The sequence below is a fragment of the Mesoplodon bidens genome (genome assembly GCF_964165515.1).
Source record: "Mesoplodon bidens genome assembly, chromosome: 10".
Taxonomy (NCBI): domain Eukaryota; kingdom Metazoa; phylum Chordata; class Mammalia; order Artiodactyla; family Ziphiidae; genus Mesoplodon; species Mesoplodon bidens.
In genome coordinates, this window is record NC_138172.1 from 34,713,765 (window position 1) to 34,735,301 (window position 21,537).

The 21,537-nt window shown below is 44.9% G+C and overlaps 1 protein-coding gene across 1 annotated transcript in view; it reads right to left on the reverse strand.

Moving 5' to 3' along the window:
- The window catches only part of CACNA2D3 (calcium voltage-gated channel auxiliary subunit alpha2delta 3), a gene marked incomplete at both ends in the record, with an annotated part of 788,351 nt that overhangs the window by 353,964 nt on the left and 412,850 nt on the right, over window positions 1-21,537 (reverse strand). Inside the window, one exon of the mRNA XM_081246546.1 lies at window positions 15,481-15,594. Within this exon, the coding sequence (XP_081102672.1) occupies window positions 15,481-15,594 (114 nt within the window). The remainder of the gene's footprint in view (window positions 1-15,480; window positions 15,595-21,537) is intronic.

The window sequence follows — 21,537 nt, forward strand, 5'->3', positions numbered from 1 at the left end:
TACAGAAACACAGCTGCAGGTATATTATTTCTGGCTGGGGCAATGTTAATGTGAGGTATAAGCAGAGACATCAAATGAACAACCTGTACTAGCTGGCTCATTTTTTCCCCCTTTCTATACATAGCTTGTAAGAAGCAGGGAGATCTGGTCCCAGCATCAGAGACTCCAGCTGAAGCCTCACAATTCCCAGCCCACAGCCAGCACCTCCATCTCCAGCCATCTCTCCATGCTGAGCTTTCACTCCAACAAGGAACTTCAGCAACCTTGCTGACCTCCGGGAGAAAGCGCCAGTCTCTGGACCCTCTTGCTCTGCTTTTTCCCATCTAAAGAGGGTCTCATCTCCCAGTCTAGGCCCAGAAAATGGCTTTGGCACTTTTTTTCCAGAAAGCAAGGTAAGGAAAATAATGTTATGTAACTCTTTAAAAGGCAATCCTGAGTGTTTCTCAAGAAAGGCAAAAATGGAGTAACAAAGACATTTTCAACAAGAGGAAAATGAGAGACACAACCTCTCATTTCATTTGCACGTAACTTATAAAACAAATGTGACTTTTCCTCCCAAAGCCCAAGCTACTCCTGGATAAATTAGCTTCAGACGATGCTTTAAAAAAAAAAAAAAAAGGTGGGGAAGTGAGTCATCCAGCTGCTATGTGACTGCCAAACAGCCTAAAATGGTTCCATAGACTTAAAAATTTATAATGACAGTCTATTTTGGAACATGTAGATATGGCTTTCCAAGTCCAGAGAGGCAAGGTGAGGCCTTTGGGATATGAAGAAACCACAGAGGAAAGGGATGGCGGACATGGCACATGAGGGCCACCACTGGCCTTCTTGTGCACAGCAGACTGCCCACTGGTCATGGCCCTGCCCCTTTTCCAGCCAGATGGGCGCTTGCAACCCTTCCCAAGCTAGCACTCCAGAGAGCTGCCTACAAAGGCCTGGAACTGGCCCTCAACACAGAACCTCCTTGCCATCTGGGATTCAGTGCAGGCAGATGGAGTTAGTGAAAGAGTTAATGTGATTTTCCACTCTCCCCACTCACTTTGAGGGACTCTAGTGAGAACTGGCCTGATCAAATCACCTTTAGGAAATGGAAAAATCTAACTCACCACAGAGAAAGGCCAGTACAGAAAGGAATGCTGGAGATGAACCAAGGACGGGCTGAACAGAGCTGTACCATTAGGGCCACAAGAAGGGGAAACACAGACCCAGGGAGAAAAAAAGGTGGCAGCGAAGCAGCACCTTCCTAACTGCGTATAGACGACCCCCCCTCACAGGTCCACATCCCCATCCTTGGGGTATGGAGTTCGAGGCCTGGTGTGCACATGGGAAGGAGGGGGCTCAGCCACCATTACCTTATGTGTCTCACAGATGCATCAGCTGGTATGAGTTAGCCAGGCAGTGTTCACATTTTGGGGAGAAATCATCCATTGATTTATCACAGGGGGCATAAATCATAAATGCATTTAGTTGTCTTCATCGCCTTTCTTGTCATCCTGTCCTTCTGAAGTGAAATTAAGAGGCAGATGTATTATCTGGGATCAATTCCAGATCCCATTTGTGTTTGTAAAAAAAGGAAGCCAGGAAGGGTTTCACACAAACCTTCTGCCACAGGTTGATCAAAGTTCTGGCACCTCGAAGGCCAAGTCACCAAACAGAGAATGCAGAGAAGCTGGGTGATGGGAGGGGTAGACAATTCACCATCGCCCCTTAGGCCCAGCTGGGCTGAGGACAACAGCCCTGCACTGTCCCTAACCCCCTCTTGGGCTCACGACCCTGAGGCCCGCAGAGCTCCCCACCATGAACTGGCAGGTTGCAAGGTCAATGGGAGAACAAAAGGTGGTTGGCTGCAGCTACAGTTTTTAAATTAAGTCAGTGAAGACAATGGCCACAGCAAGGACAGAGGGGGATTCTTCCAGAAAGGTCTGGAGGACTCCTCTCAAACGCTTTTGCATTCTCACATCTCAGGTCCCATCTAGGTCTTTTCAGGGATGCTGTCTCGTTCACACTGTTGCCTTCCTGGAGAAGTTTGTCCCATTTCCCTCTGTTAACCACAAGGTACCACCACATGACTTTTCTTATGGTTCTTGCAAGAAAACTGGGAAGGAGCTACAACAGCTACAAGGCTGTTTTATAAATTAGCTCAGAGAGCTCCACCTCTTTCTCCTGATGTCAGGGGGCCAACTGTCCATCCCTTAAGATTACTCTAGCTGGATTTTTTTTTTTTTTGGAAGGGTTAGTTCCCCTTTTTTAGTCTTTTTTTTTTTTTTTTTTTTAATGATAAAAGCACGTAACAGGACATTTCCTAAGTCCAGAGGAAGAGAAACGATCAGTATTTTTAGGAGGGTTGAGACAATTATTCTGTGGGGAAAAAACCCCACATTTCAGTTAAGTGTCTCTTTGGCTCACACAGACATCCTTCCGTTTGGAGTATAAACCGGAAAAGTCTTCTTCAAAATTCTAAAACCATCACTTCTTGTCTCTGTCCCATTGAGGCACAGAAACAAATCATGTGAAGGCAAATTAATATGATCCAAGTCTTAAAAGCCCTAACATTTCCATGAGTTCTGAGGATCAGATTCATAGAACCAAGGATGAGAGTGCCAAAAATTCAGGCTCCAACCCAAAAGGCTCCAAATCCCTGCCCATAGCCAGGTTAACCCTCTCCGAAACAGAGAGCGCCTTGGAAATCTGTTCCAGGACCTAATGTAGCCCCAGGAGGCTGCGGGGCCATGCAGCTAATTCTCCCTGTACGTCTCCAGTTCAGTTGGCATTCCAATGCGATTGGGCCTCCACTTGGGCCTCTTTGCTTTCTAATAAGGCACATCAGGCAGCAGGCTTCCTGCTGGACAGTTAACATGCAGTTCATACAAGTCTCCCCCATCAGTCACCACCACCAGCTGTTTTGTTTTGTAGATGGGACTCTCCAAGGAGTGAAGAGGATAGGACCAAATCTGTTATTACATATGGAGCAGTGAACAACGACCAAAGGCAGCTTTAATGTGAAGACCCTGGGAGGGAGTGGAAAGGCTCCTATGGGAGGCTCTGAGCCGAGAGAAGTTTCTAAAGTGCAGGGCTGCAGTGACGGAACATATTCGCTAAGCCCTATAAATCTCCTCCCGTTGTACTTTTTATGGAAATCATTAAGGTAAGGGTAGTCGGATGGATAATAGGTCGATGGCCAAACTTATTTGGCATTGGGAGCCTCAGGTTTTATCCCCAGATGTTTGAAGGGGTAATGCAAGGGTCAGCCTATGGAGAATACTGGATTTCCCGAAATCCACTGGAAGAAGGAGCTTCATTTATGAGGCATAAGGGTGATTTCTCTACCAATAAAGTTAGCTAAAAATGCCAAGGGCTCCTCTGGGATGAAGACCTATCAACATGAAACAAGCAAAATGTACCAGAAGGTGCAAGGCTCAGGGTCAGGTTTGGGACTGGGGATTCTTCCTGTTGGGCTTTTGGGATCAAGTTCTGCTTCTGATGGATGGGACAATGAACACAGTTACTTTCTTGTGATGTTTATCTAATACATTACAAGATGAAAAGGCTATCACCAAAAGGAAAGCAGTAACTAAGATTGCCGGAGGTCAGGTCTGTCGGGGTAACTTTAAATCAAGTAGTCAGGGTAAATCTCATTGAAAAGGTGTGTCTGGGCAAGGACATGATGAAAGTGAGGAGTGAGCCAATGTGGAAATCTGGGGGCAGAGTGTCCCAGGTGGAGGGCACAGGAATTGCAGACGTCCAAAGGCCTGAGAGTAGTGGGCTGTGAGAGGAGAGAGTGGAGCAGAGGTCAGAATGAATGGGCACCCATCAAACCAGGACTTGAGGTACTCTCTTGGGACTTTAGTTTAAACTTGGCACAGAATGGGGAGCTAGTGGAGGTTTGGAGGCTCACTGGCACAATCTGCCTCCGGTTTCCAAAGTGTCTGGCTGCTGTGTAGATAACAGGCTCTGGAATGCCTACTTCCAATGAAACCAATCTACCTGAGAATTAAGAAGAGATGTGGTTTGACTGTAATTTATGGGCATGTTTGAGAGTGGCAGGTGTGGAGAAGCATGCTGGCCTCCATGCCTGGGTGCTCCTAACTCCCAGCACGCCAGGGCATCTTTCCCTCTTCTCAAGCCTGCTAAGCCCCCTCCTTGGCCCATCCTACAAAGGAAATGCAGAAAAGGGGGCAACAGCTCACTGGTGAGATGACGAACATGCAAGATGGGCTCAGCCTGAGCAAGACTCCCCCAGGAGGCCAGCTTCTGGCTACCTGAGGTGAGGAGCCTCTGTTGGAAGAGACTTCTGTTTACCTGGCCAAAAAGTTCACAGTCCTCAGTGCCTCATGGACAGTTGTCAGGGGCCTTCCCACCAAACCACCTAGAGGGGAGTTTTATGAAGGGGGCAAGTGAGGACTTGCTAGCCTCTGGCGCTACTCATCTGGTCCCCACAACAACCCTGTGAGGGTGGCATGGTGCTTGCGCCCCCTATTTCCTAGATGAGGAAACTAAGCACAAGGAGAGTCAATCACTTGCCCCAAGTCACCCAGCTCAGAAACACTATATCCTGGACACCCGCCCAGGCTGTCTAGGCCTTGACTGCCACTCTAGAAAAGGGACAAATAATATAAAACAACACTACTTTTCAAATCTCCTTTTTATGTTTCACCAAGACAGCCTGCTCATCTGTACTGAAGAACATTAGCTATTGTATATCATTAATTAATAATACCGAACAGTCAAATATATCTCAGTATATTTTCATAAGTGCCAGAAGTTTAGGTAAAATGGATACTGCATATATATATATATATATATATATTTATTCAGGAAACAGGTAAAATGAAAGGCCTGGAAATATTTTTTTAAATGCAGCTGAATAGTTTAATCTTCTTATAAGTCAACCAAGACACCACATAGGAGTGATCCATATTCAAGGATAAAAGAATACTTTCTATTTTCCACATCTGAAAAATTATTGCTATACCATCTTGAATTCATCCAGTACAACTACATTTTGGCTGTAACAGAGGGATTTTAACAATGTGAATGGTTGTCAATCATGGTGACAATGATGATATAGCATCATGCAGTCTTCCCATTCTGTGCCCAGCACTGAGCTTAGCAGCACATCATCTTTAATTCTGAACAACACTACAAGGAATTGACACATGAAATTACCTCCATTTTACACAGATGGGGGGGAAACAGATTTGTCAGCATCCAGATACCTCCCTCTTTCCTTTAGGCAGCACTGCTTCCCTACCCCTGCCTACTCCCCAAGGGCCCTATTCAGTAGTCTAAGAGAAACAAAAACGCAGAAAATAAGAACTTGACATGTCAATAGCCTGCAAATGATGTTGAACTTATTCATCAAGCTTCCACTTATTGCTGGGTGTGCCAGTTAATAAGCTAATGCGTCTCGCAACCAAATTCTCTGGGCTCTGTGAGACTGGGGCTGGAGCTCTGCAAACCACATTTCCGCTTTGGCAGCTGTTTCCAGTGAGGCTCTGCCAAAAGGGTCAGTGTTGGGGAGGCCGCAAGGATGAAGGAAGGAGAAGGGACTTGCTCCCTCCGAGTGCTCCCTCTTGGCTTCCTGGCCCCAGTACCATCACTCCAGTGAGGCCTCTTCACCCCGGCAGAGGCAGTTCATTCCAACAGCTGTGAATGAATCCAGTTTGCAGTGTTCCCAACACTCACAGAATCCATTTCATTGCATCCCCCTCAGAGACCCCAGGACCCCCTCCTCAAGAGCCTGGATCCTGGCCGCACAGGACCCTCCTCTGGGTTCAGAGACCCCAGCACCTTTGAGCTGGTGTGTCCTCTTCAGAGGTCTGGGTCCTAGCGCTTTGAGTCCTCTCCTCCCAGCTTCTAAGTTTTAATAATGACCTTCTCTTCCCCTCCCCTCTTCTGCCCTCCCCGACCAGCCACAGGGGCGGCAGCTTTTTCCTGCAGTTGCTACTGCCATGATATCCTAGACTGTTTGCCCTTTCTGCTTAATGATTCTTAATATTAAATACTCTTTGCTAAGTAACTAGTGGATTTCTGTTCCTGATTGGACCCTGCCCGATCCACGGGGCACATAACCCAGGCGACTGGCATTTCTCAGTGGCCCCAGCTTCCCTGAGCAGAGGAGGGTCTATGAGACACCTATCAAAATGCCAGTTCTAGGGCTAGGCCTGCAGAGAATGGAACCTAGGAAACATTTTTAGCAAGTCCCCCCATCCACGCACACCTCAGTTTTTGGGCACAGGTGTGAACAGTCTGATGTGGATGACGATCAAAGACCCCGCAGCTTCAGAGTGGTGGGCTCCTGGGCTAGTGGCTTAATCCCTCTGAGCCTGAGTTCCCTCAGCTATGACATGAGAGTGGTAATAAAGAGTGTCTACCCACAGGGCAGAACTAAGAATTAAATGAGAAAAGCAAGTGAAGTATGTGACTCTGCACCCAGCACGGGGAGCAGGGAGGGACAGCCATTTCCAGGAGGATATGGCAGTTACTTGGGAATGTGCACTGTCTCCCGCCTGGCTTAGGAAGACAGCGGAGCCTGGGTGGAGGCCAAGGCCCCCACGCTGAGCCCACCAAGAGGAACAGCACCGGTGGCAGCGGGGCAGGTGCCCACGCAGTTGTTCTGAGACCCTAACAGGAAGTGCTTTTTAGATGGCTGGCAGCAGGCACGCATCACTAGGCTTCGTTCCTAACTTGTCTCGTCATGTTCTTCTTGCTGGAGTCACAAGATGTCTAATAGCAGCAGAAGTAATTAAAAATAAACCAGGAGGCAGCAAACCGTTTCGACTCTCCCTTCAGCAGTGAGGAGGGCCTGCGTGAGCTCTTACCACGGTGACTGGAAATGTCTTTTCCTGTCATACCACTGACTGACCATGAGAAATGAATGTTCCTGCTATTTTCCTAAGACAGCTGTAGGATCGATCACCCTTGAGAAAATACAGCAATGACACAAACTCACCCAAAACTTTCAGACCAAAGGTGACTTCAGTTAGGGAGGGAGAGGGAGGGAGGGAGGAAGGGGACAGAGAAATGTGACCGCCAGACTGAGCCCTGAAGTAAAACAGCAGTAAGAAATAGGCGCATCTGGGAACTTTCATAGGAAGTTTAAAAAGTCTACTACCTAGACCACCCTCTATTGAAATTATTTACGATGAGGAGAGCCAGTACCCAAACCACACGCCCAGCCCAGGGCCATGCCTCGTAGGCTGACTCCTGTACATCAGCCAGAGAAAGTTTCTGATGACAACCCGCTCGTGCCCCGCCTCTGCTCAAGAGCCTTCCATGGCTCCCCACTAGCCTTGTAGCACAATCCCAACTCCTTCTGTGCCCATCAAAGGCCAGAGGAGCTGGCCCTGCCTGTCCTACTAGTACCCCACCACGCATGTCACTGCCCCCGGCCCACCAGGCTCAGCCAGCGGCTCTTTACCCAGCTCCTCACACACACCCAACTTCTGCTCCTCAGGGCCTTTGAAAATACCGTTCCCTTCACCCTTCCATGCTCAGCTCCTTTCCCCACATGCACTCTGCTTGGAGAGGGCTCCCCTGGCCACCCCATTACTCTGTCTCTGGCCCTTGTCTCCATCAGAAGATTTATCATAGTTTCTAATTATTGGTCTTCTCACTTGTTATCTGTGATGTTATCTGCTCTGTGACATCTTGGAGCCGGCACATCAGCCCCATACGCCTTGGCTCTGGTACAGTGGCCTGGGACACAGAGGGCCTTCAATAAAAATCTGTTGAATGAATGAATTACTGTCCCCCCATTTTGGCTACTCCCCATTATATCCCCTTCCAACAGCCTCTGCCACCCTCAGCCCCCACCTTAATCTGGTTCTATGGGATGAGGAATGACAGAGCCAGAGTGCAGGTGGGTGGGAGGAGAATGTCGAGATCCCTCCTCTATGAGCAGTGGGACTTAACTCCTTTCCCAGTTGCCTGTGGTCTTGGGGAAAATCCCTCTCCTCTCAACCGGCTCAAAGGAAGGCTAAAAAAAAAAAAAAAAAAAAAAAAAAAAAAAAAAGCTTTGTAAAATCATTTGAATGTCAAAGGGAATAATGTAGTTTAGGAAAAAAGAAAGAACAAAAAATTCCTTCCAAATCACTTAAGATTATTTAAAGGTTGCGCTCTTAAAAAGATAAGCCCTCACTCCTCACTCAGCTCAGAAATTTTGCTCTCCAGAGTGGCACCTGTCCCCAGAAAGATGAGAAGAGAGGGATTCCTGGGCTTTCCAAAATCACCCCAGAGCTACCGAGGCAGAACTAAGTCTTTCAGTCCCTCTGACGCCACTAAGACATGGTAGGATTGAGGCTTTAGCTTCCAAATTGTGCCAAGGGAGGAAGGCCTGGGGCAAAACTCCCAAGAGAGCCCCTTCTTAGAGATCAATGTGATACCAGTTCAAAGGACACAGATTTCCAACAGTTCCCAAAAGTGCTCCAAAGCCAGGTCCCCAAACCATTCTATGATCAAGAGCTTCCCTTTACCCCCACACCAAGAGCTGCTTGTGTCCACCCCTCCTTGTAGCCCCACCAGGCATCTTCCAAGGCCCCTGAGTCCTGGTTGTCTCTTGAGGGGCCTCACAGCTACCACCTCCACTTTTGTTTGGGAGGTAATGGATAATAAAACAGACAACACTCAACTGAAATAGCATTCACCTTTGAGGCTGCCCTGTGCTTTTAGAAGAGGAAAATCATTTAGGTGCACCCAGACAGCCTCGTCCTAAGGCTGCCCCACTGGCTTTCCTCTTACTCTCTGCATGCAGCCCCAGTGGGTTCTGAGATCCCCAAATCTCTGACACTCTGCAGATTCTCCTGCACTTGGAGGTGGGAAGGCCAAGGAAACAAACTCACTGTCCTGATGACAGCATTCTCAGTATGGACAGCTCTTTCTCTGACCTAGGGCCATTTTGTTTTGCTTTTGCCCTTAAGAAGTGTGCATCCTGGTTAAGGGCACAGCCTGAGCACTCAACTGCTGGGTTGTCATCCTGACTCCATCAAACACTGTTATGGAACCCTCAGTCAATTATGTAGCTTCTTGCTGCCTCAGTTTCCCTCAATTGTGAAAAAGGGATAATAATAGTACCTGCCTTATAGGGTGTCTGTGAGAATAAATACAAAAGAAACATTCAGAACGGTGCCTGACAGTCAGCATTCAGTAAGAATTAGTTCTGTTTTATATATTTAAGTACAGGAAATTGGTTTAAAACTTTCTCTTATTGATGGAGACTTGGGGAGGGGAAGTAAACTGAGCATTCTAATCCAACCTGTGTTTCTCATCACAGACCCACATGAAGCACAGACACAGTGGCATCTAACAGGTACAGAAGGGTCATTACCCACACTGCATACCCAGGCAGGGTTTCACAGTTTACCTACAGCAGAAGTGACTTAAGATGTGGTCTGTTATGTGACAGCTGCAGTCAAATCTCTTTCCCTGAAGAATAACGCAGAGCAAAATAAGAGGTAGGAAGCCATGAGTGGGTGAATTCTGAGCTCACAGTGACAGGGATTCCAGGAATTCCATTTCATTTGGATTCAGGGAGTCTCTGGTTTCCTGGGTCTTGGCAAAAAAAGGGAATCTGATTCTCCCCAGGGTGTTCCCTCTTGCTCCAGCAAATCAAAAGCTGTGACACTCTGCCACGTGCCGTGTCACCACCAAAACGGGGTTCCAGGTGCAGTTACATCTCACATTTATGAAGATCTGACATTCCGGGCACGGGGTGCAGTCCCAGGCTGGGTACTTGCTGCTGGCTCTCCTTCTGGACCACCAGGTAACCAGTACTATGCCCCAGCCCTGGGCAGCCCTGAAGGAGCAGGCAGGCGCACAGAAGGACACAACTCACTCATGACAGAAAAAGAAAGGGTCGCGCCACTTATGGGGGAGAGACACCTACAGCATGGAGAAGTATTTGCCATCAAGTCTCCCGTCATGTGGTTCGTCTCTTTATTTGAGTAGAACAAAAGCAATGGAAAGGCAGGAAGAACTCACCATTACCATTTTCTGTTGAATTCAGCCAATGCGTAAATTTCTAAAGGCATCTCAGTGACTCTCAACTATACCCTGGTTGGTCTAAATTTCTTCAAAGATTCCTTTAGATCAGGGGGTGGCAAACATATTCTTAAAGGGCCAGAAAATGAATATTTCAGGCTTTGTGGGCCAGACGGTCTCTGTCACAGATATTCAACTATTTAGCAACAGACAACATATAATCAAATGGGTATAACTGTGTTACAATAATACTTTGTTTACAGACAGTAAAATTTTAATGTCATATAATTTTCACAAGTCATGAAATATTCTTCTCCTTTAGTTTTTTTTTCCCCCCATTTAAAAATGTAAAAATTAGGGCTTCCCTGGTGGCGCAGTGGTTGAGAGTCCGCCTGCCGATGCAGGGGATGCGGGTTCGTGCCCTGGTCCGGGAAGATCCCACATGCTGTTGAGCGGCTGGGCCCGTGAGCCATGGCCGCTGAGCCTGTGCGTCCGGAGCCTGTGCTCCACAACGGGAGAGGCCACAACAGTGAGAGGCCCGTGTACAGCAAAAAAAAAAAAAAGAAAAAAAAAAAGTAAAAATTATTCCTAGCTCAAGGACTGCCCAAAGCAGGCAGTAGGCCATAGTTTGCCAACCTCTTTTTAAAATCTCTAACTTATCATTTTCTTACTTATCCACTCTGTCTTACACATCAGGGGAGGTAATGATTAATAATTCCGTGACCTTTCTCTTTTTTTTTTTTTTTTTTTTAGTTCACTTGAAAGAGCAACTAGATAAATGGCAGGTATAGCCATTTTTCTAATTTAAATGTAGAAATGTAGGCAGCTTTATTTCTTAAGCAGATCCTGGAATGAGTCCCTTTCATACTAAGGAGTTCATATTTTATTCCAAGTGTGTAAAGCTGCCATGAAGCCACTAACCAATGTATATTAGGCAAAAGTAAATGGCATCCAATAAACGAATAAATAGCTCCTCATTTCTGTTCCCAGCACTAACATGCTGGCAAGGGACACACTGCATAGGCAATCATGATGTCGCCTTCACAGACTCATAGTTAAATTACCAGTAATGGCTTCCTTCTTCTAACTCATTCTATGTTTTATTACGCAGTTGCCTCGCACAAGGCCCTGATTAGGTAGCATTAAAACATGATACCCACAAGTGCTCCCCTGGCCTGCTCCCCATTTCCTTCTGCTTTCCTTTCTTGGAACACAACTGCCATACTGTAAGGAAGTCCAGGCTACTGTACTAAAGAGAGAGGACTCACAGGGTCACCTGGAGGATTAGACACCACATGGAAAGAGAGCCCTCAGGGAAGAGAACCAAGGCAGCTCTGCCAAGCTCACACATGAACACAGCTTCCTCAGTGACCCCACTGGACACTACAGGGAGCAGAACCAACCCCCCAGTTAACCCACAGAATTGCAAGAAATAATAGATTATTATTTTAAACCACTAAGTTTGGAGATGTTTCATGGCGTTGCTACCATCTCTTTCCTTTCTCCCTTTACCTTGTTTCTTCTAATATTGATAGTTTTCTATTGCTGCATAAAAAGTGACCACAAACGCAGTGGCTTAAAATAGCACACGTTTGTTATCTTACAGTTTCTGTGGGTCAGAAGTCTGGGCACAGCTTAGCTGAATCTTCTGTTCATTGTCTCAAAAAGCTGCAATCAAGGTGTTGACTGGGTTGTGTTTTCAACTGGAGGCTCAATGGGGGAAGAATCTGCCTCCAAGCTCATTCAGGCCGTTCACAGGATTCATTTCCTTGTGGCTATAAGACGGAGGGCCCAGCTTTTTTCTGGCTGTTGGCTGGAGGCAGGCTGCCCCCAGTTCCTTGCCACATGGAATTCTCCAAACAGCTGCTAACATCATCAAACCAGCAAGGAGAGTCTCCTGGCTTCAGGGAGTGTCCAATCCCTCTTTCAAGGGTTTTCAATTAAGTAAAGCCCACTCCTGATAATATGCTTTTAGTTAGCTAAAAATCAGCTGACTTGAGACCTTGATTACATCTGCAAGATTCTCTAACCTTTACCATATTCTATTGGTTAGAAAAAAGTCACAGGTGCAAACTACACTCAAGGTGAGGAGCTTATACAGGGTGTAAACACCAGTGGACAGGAATCATGAGACTACCCTAAGGACTCAATGCTGTACTTCTCAGCAGGGACACAATAGAGTGCATGGTGGTGGACTGGTCAGAGATTCAGAACCTGTCCTCAAGAACTCACCAAACCAGTGAAGATGAAAAATAGGCCCAGAAGTGATTACAGTATTGGACATTAAGTTATACACTTCTCTTATACAGCTCTGAGGGAGTGTAAAGTGTAGGGCTCAGGTAAAGACAAGATGGCATCTGGCTGGAGAAGAGGGAAAGCTTATGGCAGACCTAAGAGAAAGGAACAAATACCTAGAGGCTGGGTTAATCTAGAGCAGTGGTCCAGAACCCTACACCTATGGGTATGTAAGGAATTTAAGTGAAGTGGGCTGAGAGGAAATAATGGAGCATGATGGAGGCCATGGCCAAAAGGAGCAGGCATTTGCCATCTATGGGAGCAGCCATTCCTCAGCTCCAGCTGTTTTTTGCCATATGAGAATGCTGGCTCCAAAGCGCCATGTGTACCCCTTTATGAAACTAAAACTTTAAAATTTTATATTCTATCTCCAGATTTTAAAATCATGATCAGTAATTGACAATTTTTTAAAGTATGAGCCAAGAAACACATGCCTGTGCACTGAATTTGACTGAGGGAACAGGCCCTCGTAAAGGTAAACAGAGGGAAGCAGAAGTGGCAGAGCCCACCAAGTAACCAAACCCTATTCCTTGGGCTATTTCTGTGGCAGTAGCTCCCAAGTGCAGTTCGCCCACCAGTAGCATCCACATCACCTGGGAATTTGTTAGAAATGGACATTCTCAGGCCCCACCAGACCTACTGAATCAGAATCTCTGGAGGTGGAGTGAGCAATCTGTGTTGGAACAAGCCCTCCAGATGATTCTCATCCTCACTCAAGTTTGAGAATCACTGTTTTATAGGAATCAGGTTCCAGCCTTAAGATTATTTTACTCTCTCCATTTCCTGTTTCTATAATCTTGAAGATAGCCAACGACAGCATGACCCAACCCTCTACTAAGTAACATTCAAAACAACAGAGAAAAATGACAGCTTAGACATGACACAGCATCTCTCTTTAACACAGTGCTAAATCACATTGGGGTTTTATGTAAAGTTATTACCTGTACCTTCACAGAGAAGTCATCAAGAAGAGAACGTATATGCATATGAATGTCATGGAACTCTCCAGAATGGAGCAGGAGGGGAGGGATCCTGCTATTAATTTCTAATCATAGATAAAGGCCCTCTTGCTACAGAAAGAAAGTCTGCTTCTGCTTGATAATACTTTATAAGTAGATCAAACTGCTTCATGTAATGTTGAAATTTCCAGGACCCTGGTTCCAATTAATCCAAGAAAGCACCTGGCCTGAAGTCAATATTGTTCCTTTGGAAAGATATGTTGAAATTTGTGTTTTGTCTGAAGAGTTATGACTTTGCAGCCTTCATCCTATGCCTCTCCCAGCAAGTAAGGAAAGGATGTTTAAATTCTAATATTCCTGGGCTACAGCTATCCATCAAGTATCACCAAGCAAGAGGGATTCATATGATTCACCACACGAGTCTCACAAGATAATACATTTGGTATTAATGCAGCTGCTTATTAAAAGCCCCTTTTACTTCCTTCTTTTATTTAAGATGGTCCTAAATAATGTAAAATATCCTTCAACATGCTGTGAGATGTCACAGCATCTGTGAACATCTTATTTGACCACAAAATGTCCATGGCCCTACCCATGTTTACTAGTGCTGTGGCCTCCCCGACAGGCCCCTCAGTCACTCAGCCACACCTCAGGGTTGTGCATTAGGTAGTGGCCATGCGCCCAACATTGTGCTGTGTGCTGCGGGGGTGTAAGCATAGCCAGCATGCTCCACTCTGCATCACATGTATTTATCAGGAATTAACTCTGGCCTCTACGTGTCCCTGGAAATCATCACCTGAAATATCTCATTTAAAATCACCTTGTCCAACAATGAACTTCCATCTTATTCAAGGGTTGGATTCTAACGTCAGTGCTTATTGTGGGAGCTGCATTCAGCCAAACTCATTCCTGAATCTCCCTCAGGCAGGTGCCATGCCAGAGTCCCACCTACTCTCAGCAAGCCCAGCACAGCTAGTTTTCCCTCCAGCTTCAGAAATGGTGGCTTTCTCTAAGGTTGGGCAATAGGGGAGGCATCCATTTGGGGACCATGCTGTACAAAATATATATGTATCTTTAAGCACCAGAATCATGCTTGGTGAGGTGAGATGCCTGTGTTAACAGAGACACGTGGGGACCAAGAATGACTGAAAGAATGTGCAATGACTGCTCATGCTGCCTCAAGGGTACATGCTTTCCGGATACAGCTGAGTGCACAGTTCTCATTTGTCTTCTGTTTCTTTTTGCCATGGGTGTGGTTAGTTCAATTCCCAGAAATTAAACATACGGAGTTGAAGAAGCAGAATGGACTTGGTCTAGATAGCCTCATGCCCCAACAGAGACAGGCAGAGTAATGCCACCGGCACATAGGATAGGAAAGCGCTTTTGTGATACCCTCAGGATAACACCCTCTCTGGTGCACCTCTTTTTCTTGCTCATATTTCACCATTTAGTTGAGATAGTGATCACCAACTGCCAATATGCTGATTGGTGCCCACTTGAGGAACTTATTAAAAACACAGAATCCTGGGTCACACCCTCAGAGATTTTGATTCTGTTTAAGTGTACAATAGGATCCACAATTTAAAGGAGCTCCATAGGGAATTCAAACTGGCTAACAGCTTGAGGAACTCTGGGTTAAGGCACTCAAAAGACACCAAAAACCTTGATATCTGTCACTGATACCCTAACATATGCGTTTATCAGATAAATAAATGTTAGCTTGTAAACCAAAGAAAGAATTTGAATAGAGAACAAACAAGCTTTGACAAGAGCGAGGAATAGCACTGGGGGATGGAAAGGAGATTCTGGATGGTAATGAGGGCCCAGGAAGGAACTATAGGAACATGGAAACATAAAGGAGATGGCTACAGGGCCACCATGGCTGCCTTCACCATTCTATGGGTCCAGATGCTGGGTCCAGCAAGCAGCCCTGGCTCCATGGAAAACAAAAACAAAGAGAAGAACTGTCCATTAAGAACAAAAGCATACTTCATAGCGAATCTTTTCACTGAACACACTGAACATGTCTTCATGGGTTTCTTCTCTCTTCCAAAGAAGTTTCACTTTGAAAACAAGAAAAGCCATAGTATTCGGTTTTGGTCAACCAGAAAACACAAGGCTGAGAAACCACAGGTCATCGTGAGATTAAGTCTACGTGGGGTACTTATCCATGGACAATCTGGAGGTTACAATGCAATATAGATTCTCCACACATGGCACTGCATGGACGCCATCAACATCGACTTACCTTTCGATCTGGCCAATTGTATTTTGCAAAGATAGTGTCATAGGTGTCCACTGCCCCATCAGTGATGAGCATAATGGCCTGGCTGCAGATGCTTCCTTGTCCAGTGTGATTGAACTGTGGAAAGAAATAAGTTCAAACTGAAAAACTCATCAGAGGGCTCTCTATATCCATGAGACTTCAGAAGCATGAGATCTTGGGCTTAGGAAGCCTCTTAAAATGAGAGCTCATTCTGCATCACCAAAAAGAACCTACAGCATAAACCCTTCCCCACTTACGGATTTCCGTATTTGCTCTGAAAACCTGGAACTAAATATGAACCACAGAAGAGATTTCCTAAAAATACACACAAGGCAGAAAGTGAGATTCTAGGACAGTTAACCTCTCTTATCTTCAAGCATGGATAACACTTCAGAATACAAGTCCAAAGGAGTTGGCACAGCAACCTTTTAGAAACACATTTACTGGCAGCAGAATATGTGACAGGTAACATCTCTTTAAAAATCTAAATGAGTCTAGTTTGAATGAGTCTGATGGATGCAGACTGTGCTGTGTAATAAAATCAAGGAGGTTTTGTACACATAGAGAATAAAGTCAGGAACATGCCAATTCAGACTATACTGTAAGAACCCCATTTTTAGGGTTTGTTTGTTTTTTTTTTTTTTTCTGTACGCGGGCCTCTCACTGCTGTGGCCTCTCCCGTTGCGGAGCACAGGCTCCGGACACACAGGCTCCGCGGCCATGGCTCGCGGGCCCAGCCGCTCCGCGGCATGTGGGATCTTCCGGGATAGGGGCACGAACCCGTGTCCCCTGCATCGGCAGGCGGACTCTCAACCACTGCGCCACCAGGGAAGCCCTAGGGTTTGTTTTAAACATATATTTGTTAACATGTAACATTATATATTTGTTTATTTATGTAGTATGTATAGCATGCTGAAATTCCAAGATTGTGCCCACTGGGGTACAAAACTCTAAATTTCAACTTTCAGTTTTACACAGCATTTCAAAAGTGCCCAGCCTTTGTGCGTAGTAGCTTGGGTGACCAGACTATGTTTGTCAGAGACTCCTGTCCTTCCCCTGAATCTGGTGAAAAATCCCCTTAATGAATGTTAGTAATGCTACAATTCAAAGCAATGTCCTTTAAAAACCCTACAATTATATGACAATGGGGGATACACAAAATGACTTTAACCTTCAGTAGTGAAAACTCCCACCACTACAATCTGTGAAGTTTATTCATTTATTCTAAAATTATTTCCTAAGTGCCCACACAGCACTGAGGATGAAACACAAAAATCTCTTCACTTGTGTAGTTTGTATTCTATTTGATGAGATACCAAAGTAAGTAAGCAAATTATGTTGTAAGTAAATTATGTTGTATGTTGTATAATGGTGATGCTAAGTTAAAAAAAAAAGCAAGAAAGGGTATAGAAAATGCAGAGGGCCAACTTTAGGAAAAATAGTAGGGGAAGAGCTCAGTGAGAAGGTGACATTTGAGTAATACCTGAAGGAGGTGAGCATCTGGGGTAAGGGCCTTTCAGAGAGAGCAAAGAGCATGTACAAAGGCATGGAGTGACAACGTACAGGCATGTTCAATCTGCTGACCGTGATACAGGGGAAGGATGGAGGCAGCCCTTGGATTTGCTGCTGGCTCCTGATGAACCAGAGCTAAAAAAGCACTCACACTGAAGAGTAATGCCCAGTCTCCATGAACTTAGAATACTAATGAAGAGTCTGAAGTTGCAGTAACTTGAAAGAAGATTGGATGGATGGATGGATGGATGGATGGATGGATGGATGGATGGATGGATGGAATGAATTGCCTCATGGCTGTATTAGGACAAAGCAAAACCAACTCAAGACATGCATGGAATACCAAAGTATAGCAGAAAAGACTCAAACCCATCTCAGCACCACAAATTGGTGCCTAGGAAAAGGTCTCTTTTCAGAATATCCTTTTCTCCATTTATAACATGGCAATAACATGCTTATATGGTTGTTACAACACAGGTTATACGTTCATTATATGCTGGGCTACAAGTATTAACCTACTTAATCTTTACTACCCTCTGAGATAAGTACTATGATTATCCCCATTTTACAGGTGAGGAACAGAGGCACAGAGAGATTAGCTAACTTGCCCAAGATCACACAGCTAATATCTGTCATAGCTGAGATGTGAACCCACGCAGTCCGGCTCCAGAATCTACTCCCAGATTTGGTACATTCTACTTATGGCGTCCCAATGATGAGATGACATTCCTCAATCCAATGGCTCCACAAATGTTCATTTCCTTCTCCTGCTCTTCCTCCCTTTATCCTTTCCAGTGTTCCAGGGTGGCATGGCAGTCACCAAGGCCACGACCCTGAGAGTGAGTGAGTGCTCCTTAAATTCTGTGCCCTTGGAATGTGCCTCACTTTAGTCTTGGCCCTGACAGCCATTCCTGCAACTCAGACTGGACAGATGCCCTTAAATTAATGAGCAGACAGGGCCCATGATACAGTATCAGTAGGTAGAAATACATGAGAACTAAGGCCATCAGACCACAAAGCTTTCCACGTAACTCCTATTGTACTGTCTATATTGACATAACTTACTATTCTAGAAAACTCTTGCTCAGGAAGATGAAAACTGCAAATAACTTTATTGCTTATTCCAGGAACTTCCTGAAAGACCCATCAACTCTTCAACAGAAAGCATCAAAGGACAATTTATACCCTAAAACTCTTTGAAACCCTGACCTCAAAATCTTCCCCTTGCTGCATCCACCAATCCTAAACTATAATTTAGGATTCGTACCCAGTCTCAACGAAGCCTCTTTCCTCTCCTCCACTTTGAAGACCCACCTCAACTAGACTTTCATAGTCTCAATAAATGACTTTGTCCTTTCCTCTCTGAGATGCTACTAAGATTCTACCAACATAGTGCAATAAGAAAGAACAGCTTTGCAGCCTTGTCTTAACAACAGGTTGTTCTGGAGATGTTGTGGAGAGCCTGCAATACAACACAGCCTTCACGGCATTGGATACACCCAGTGACGTGCCACTGAATACAAGTGATGTATGCATTTGGTCACAGAGGCTGCAGAAGGGAAAAAGTCAGGACACCCTGGGACTGTTGTTCATATAACTCATTTGAAAACATCCTGGAAAGACTCTCCCAAACAAAAGGCAAGAAAGAGAGGGAAATAAAGATATCTGAATACTGCAGACTGGAAGAAGGGGCTGCCCAGAGCTATATACTCAAAACCATTACTTTCCTCTGTGGCTGAGTCCCTGGTTTTCTCTGCAGCAATCTGCAGTTGGAGAATTTTGAAGAATGCAATTAAATTCAAATGCTTTGATGAGTAATATCTCTTCTCTTCATATTTGTCTAGAACTTATTTTTATTGAATAGCAAGAGCGATGAAAGTGTTTTCCATAATAATAACAATGACAAGGGCCTGATGATGAACTACAATTAGCTCAGTGATTCATCAGTTAGCAGTGAAAATTTCAATGCATCCTGACATTTAGAGCATTTGGTTGTGATTAACAGTCTTTGAAATGTCACCAAATTTTATTTAATTGGGTAAGAAAAATTTTTAAAAGGTAATCACTGCAAAGATTGTATTCATCGCCAAAAAATATAATTGCAGTTGTCACATGACAAGGTAGATGCTAACTACTGTAGCAAACCGGCTCTGTGTTTTTAGGGAATCTAATGAATGCAGCAGAGATCAATAGCTAGAAGGGTCTTAGAAGTTTATTTGAATGCGCCTTTCAAAGCCTTTAAGTCATCTGAGCAAATACTGAAACTGAAATGCAGGTAATTGCAAAACAGAATTAACTTCATTTAGTTATAGTAACCTCTGAACCATTCTAAGCTCTAACCATAATTGTCATTTCAAATTGTGTGTGTGTAAGAGAAAGAGAGAGAGAGAGAATGTGTATTTGTGTGTTCAAGAAATAGCTTTTTATTTCATACTGACTTGCAAAGGCAGGCATAATACACAGGAAGTGAATTATATCACTAAAGGTCATATTGATGAAGTGGAAAATAGCTAAAGCTTCATTTTCATGGGAGATTAACCATCTCTGTTTTTCAAAGTGCTCGGCTATTTAAAAGCCCAATGGCAAGGGATGGGATGGAAATGTTTCTCTCTCTGGGATAAATGTACACTCAAAAGAATATGGTGCCAACTGTCAACGAATCTCAAGCAGGGACATTTTGTAACATTTTTGTTCCTTCCATTTCTCGCTTTCTGGAATTTACACTCGACCCCTCAGACTTTCTGACTGGCCAGACCCCAGAGGAGTTTTACAGGTGAAGACAGAGCAAGCAGGTGTGTGGAAGGTATCCCTGGTTCAAAAATACTTCTCTCACCAGGTTTCAAGGGAAAAAATCCACCATGTGTTGGAGATTTCTCTGGCTATCAGAGGTGTTGGGAGTGCAATACACCCTCTTAAAGGATAAAAAGATATTATTATGCCTGAAGGTGTGCTTGGTAAGCTGTGACTTCTACAAGATTCTATCCTGAGGTTGTAATATGATGTAAAGAGTTCCTGGGTCAATAAGTTTGAGTGCTGGTACAGACACACTTTAAAAGGTCTGATCACTGTGGGACTTCTAAGGCCTCTAGTAGCACAAGTGTATTGTGAGGATGGCATCCTGCACCTTGACCACAACATCTACGTCGGAGCCTTGCGGCAGACCACCATTCCACTGGGCGTGCAGTGGGATCACTGACTTAGGAGTGTCTTTTTTTTTTAATTTAATTTTATTTATTTTTTTATACAGGTTCTTATTAGCTATCCATTTTATACATATTAGTGTATATATGTCAATCCCAATCTCCCAATTCATCACACCAACCCCTCCCCGCCACTTTCCCCCCTTGGTGTCCATACGTTTGTTCTCTACATCTGTGTCTCTATTTCTGCCCTGCAAACCGGTTCATCTGTACCAATTTTCTAGGTTCCACATATACGCATTAATATACGATATTTATTTTTGTCTTTCTGACTTACTTCACTCTGTTTGACAGTCTCTAGATCCATCCATGTCTCTACAAATGACCCGATTTCATTCCTTTTAACGGCTGAGTAATATTCCATGTATATATGTACCACATCTTCTTTATTTAGGAGTGTCTTAAAACAAAATGATAAGTGAAAGGGATAGGGAGAGAAAAGGTGTCAGGGCAAGGAAAAGAAGAAAGGGTCAGATGAAGAGAAGCAGATATTCCTGAGGATTTGGGCAGGGAGTAGTACCAAAGCATCAAGAGTGGGAGCTGCTTCTAGAAACCATAGGCAACCTGGCAAAAGTTGAGGTTGCCTAGTGTCTCTGTGGTCACGGAGATGGCACTTCCCACCCAACCCAGCACTGCTGAAAGGGAGCAGGGCACTGCTTCCTCGTGCTGAATCCTCAGCGCCCATCCAGCAGGGCCAGCTTCATGGTATGCGATGTGCATAGCTGTACAGGGCCCCACACTTAGTTGAACACTCTGCTGTCACTCTCCTAAAATTCTTTTTAACTTTTGAACAAGGGCCTGCATTTTCAGTTTGCACTGGGCTTCACAAATTAAGTGGCCAGTACTGGGTCTATTCCTATCCCCATTTTACAGATGAGGAAAATAAAGGTAAAACCGAGCAGAGTTTTTTTCAAGGTCACACAGCAAGCTCTGAGTCAGGCTTCTCAGCCCAGCCTGCCTGACTCCAGAAGCCACAAATTTAAACACAAGAAGCGTCTCCTAACTCTCCACTCCTTTACCACTTCTGCCAAAGAGCAGGAAAAACAGAAATCTGCAGGGCACATTTCCAAGCAAGGGACTCCCCAGCTCAGAGTAGCCGCCCCCCTGCACTAGACACCAGGTTTTTGAAATAAAGAGAGCCAGTTTCCCAAATGTGGCAAGTCCTTTCAATATCACCCCCTAGAAAAAGCCTGCTGAGATGAAGAGCTCGGCATCTCCCAGCCCTGAGAAGGTGCCTACCCAGGGTTCAAAGTAGAATTTAAAGATGTAACTTGGTCCTTTAATCTGGTCAGTTATGTTTATTAATTATTAACATGCTGTTAATAGG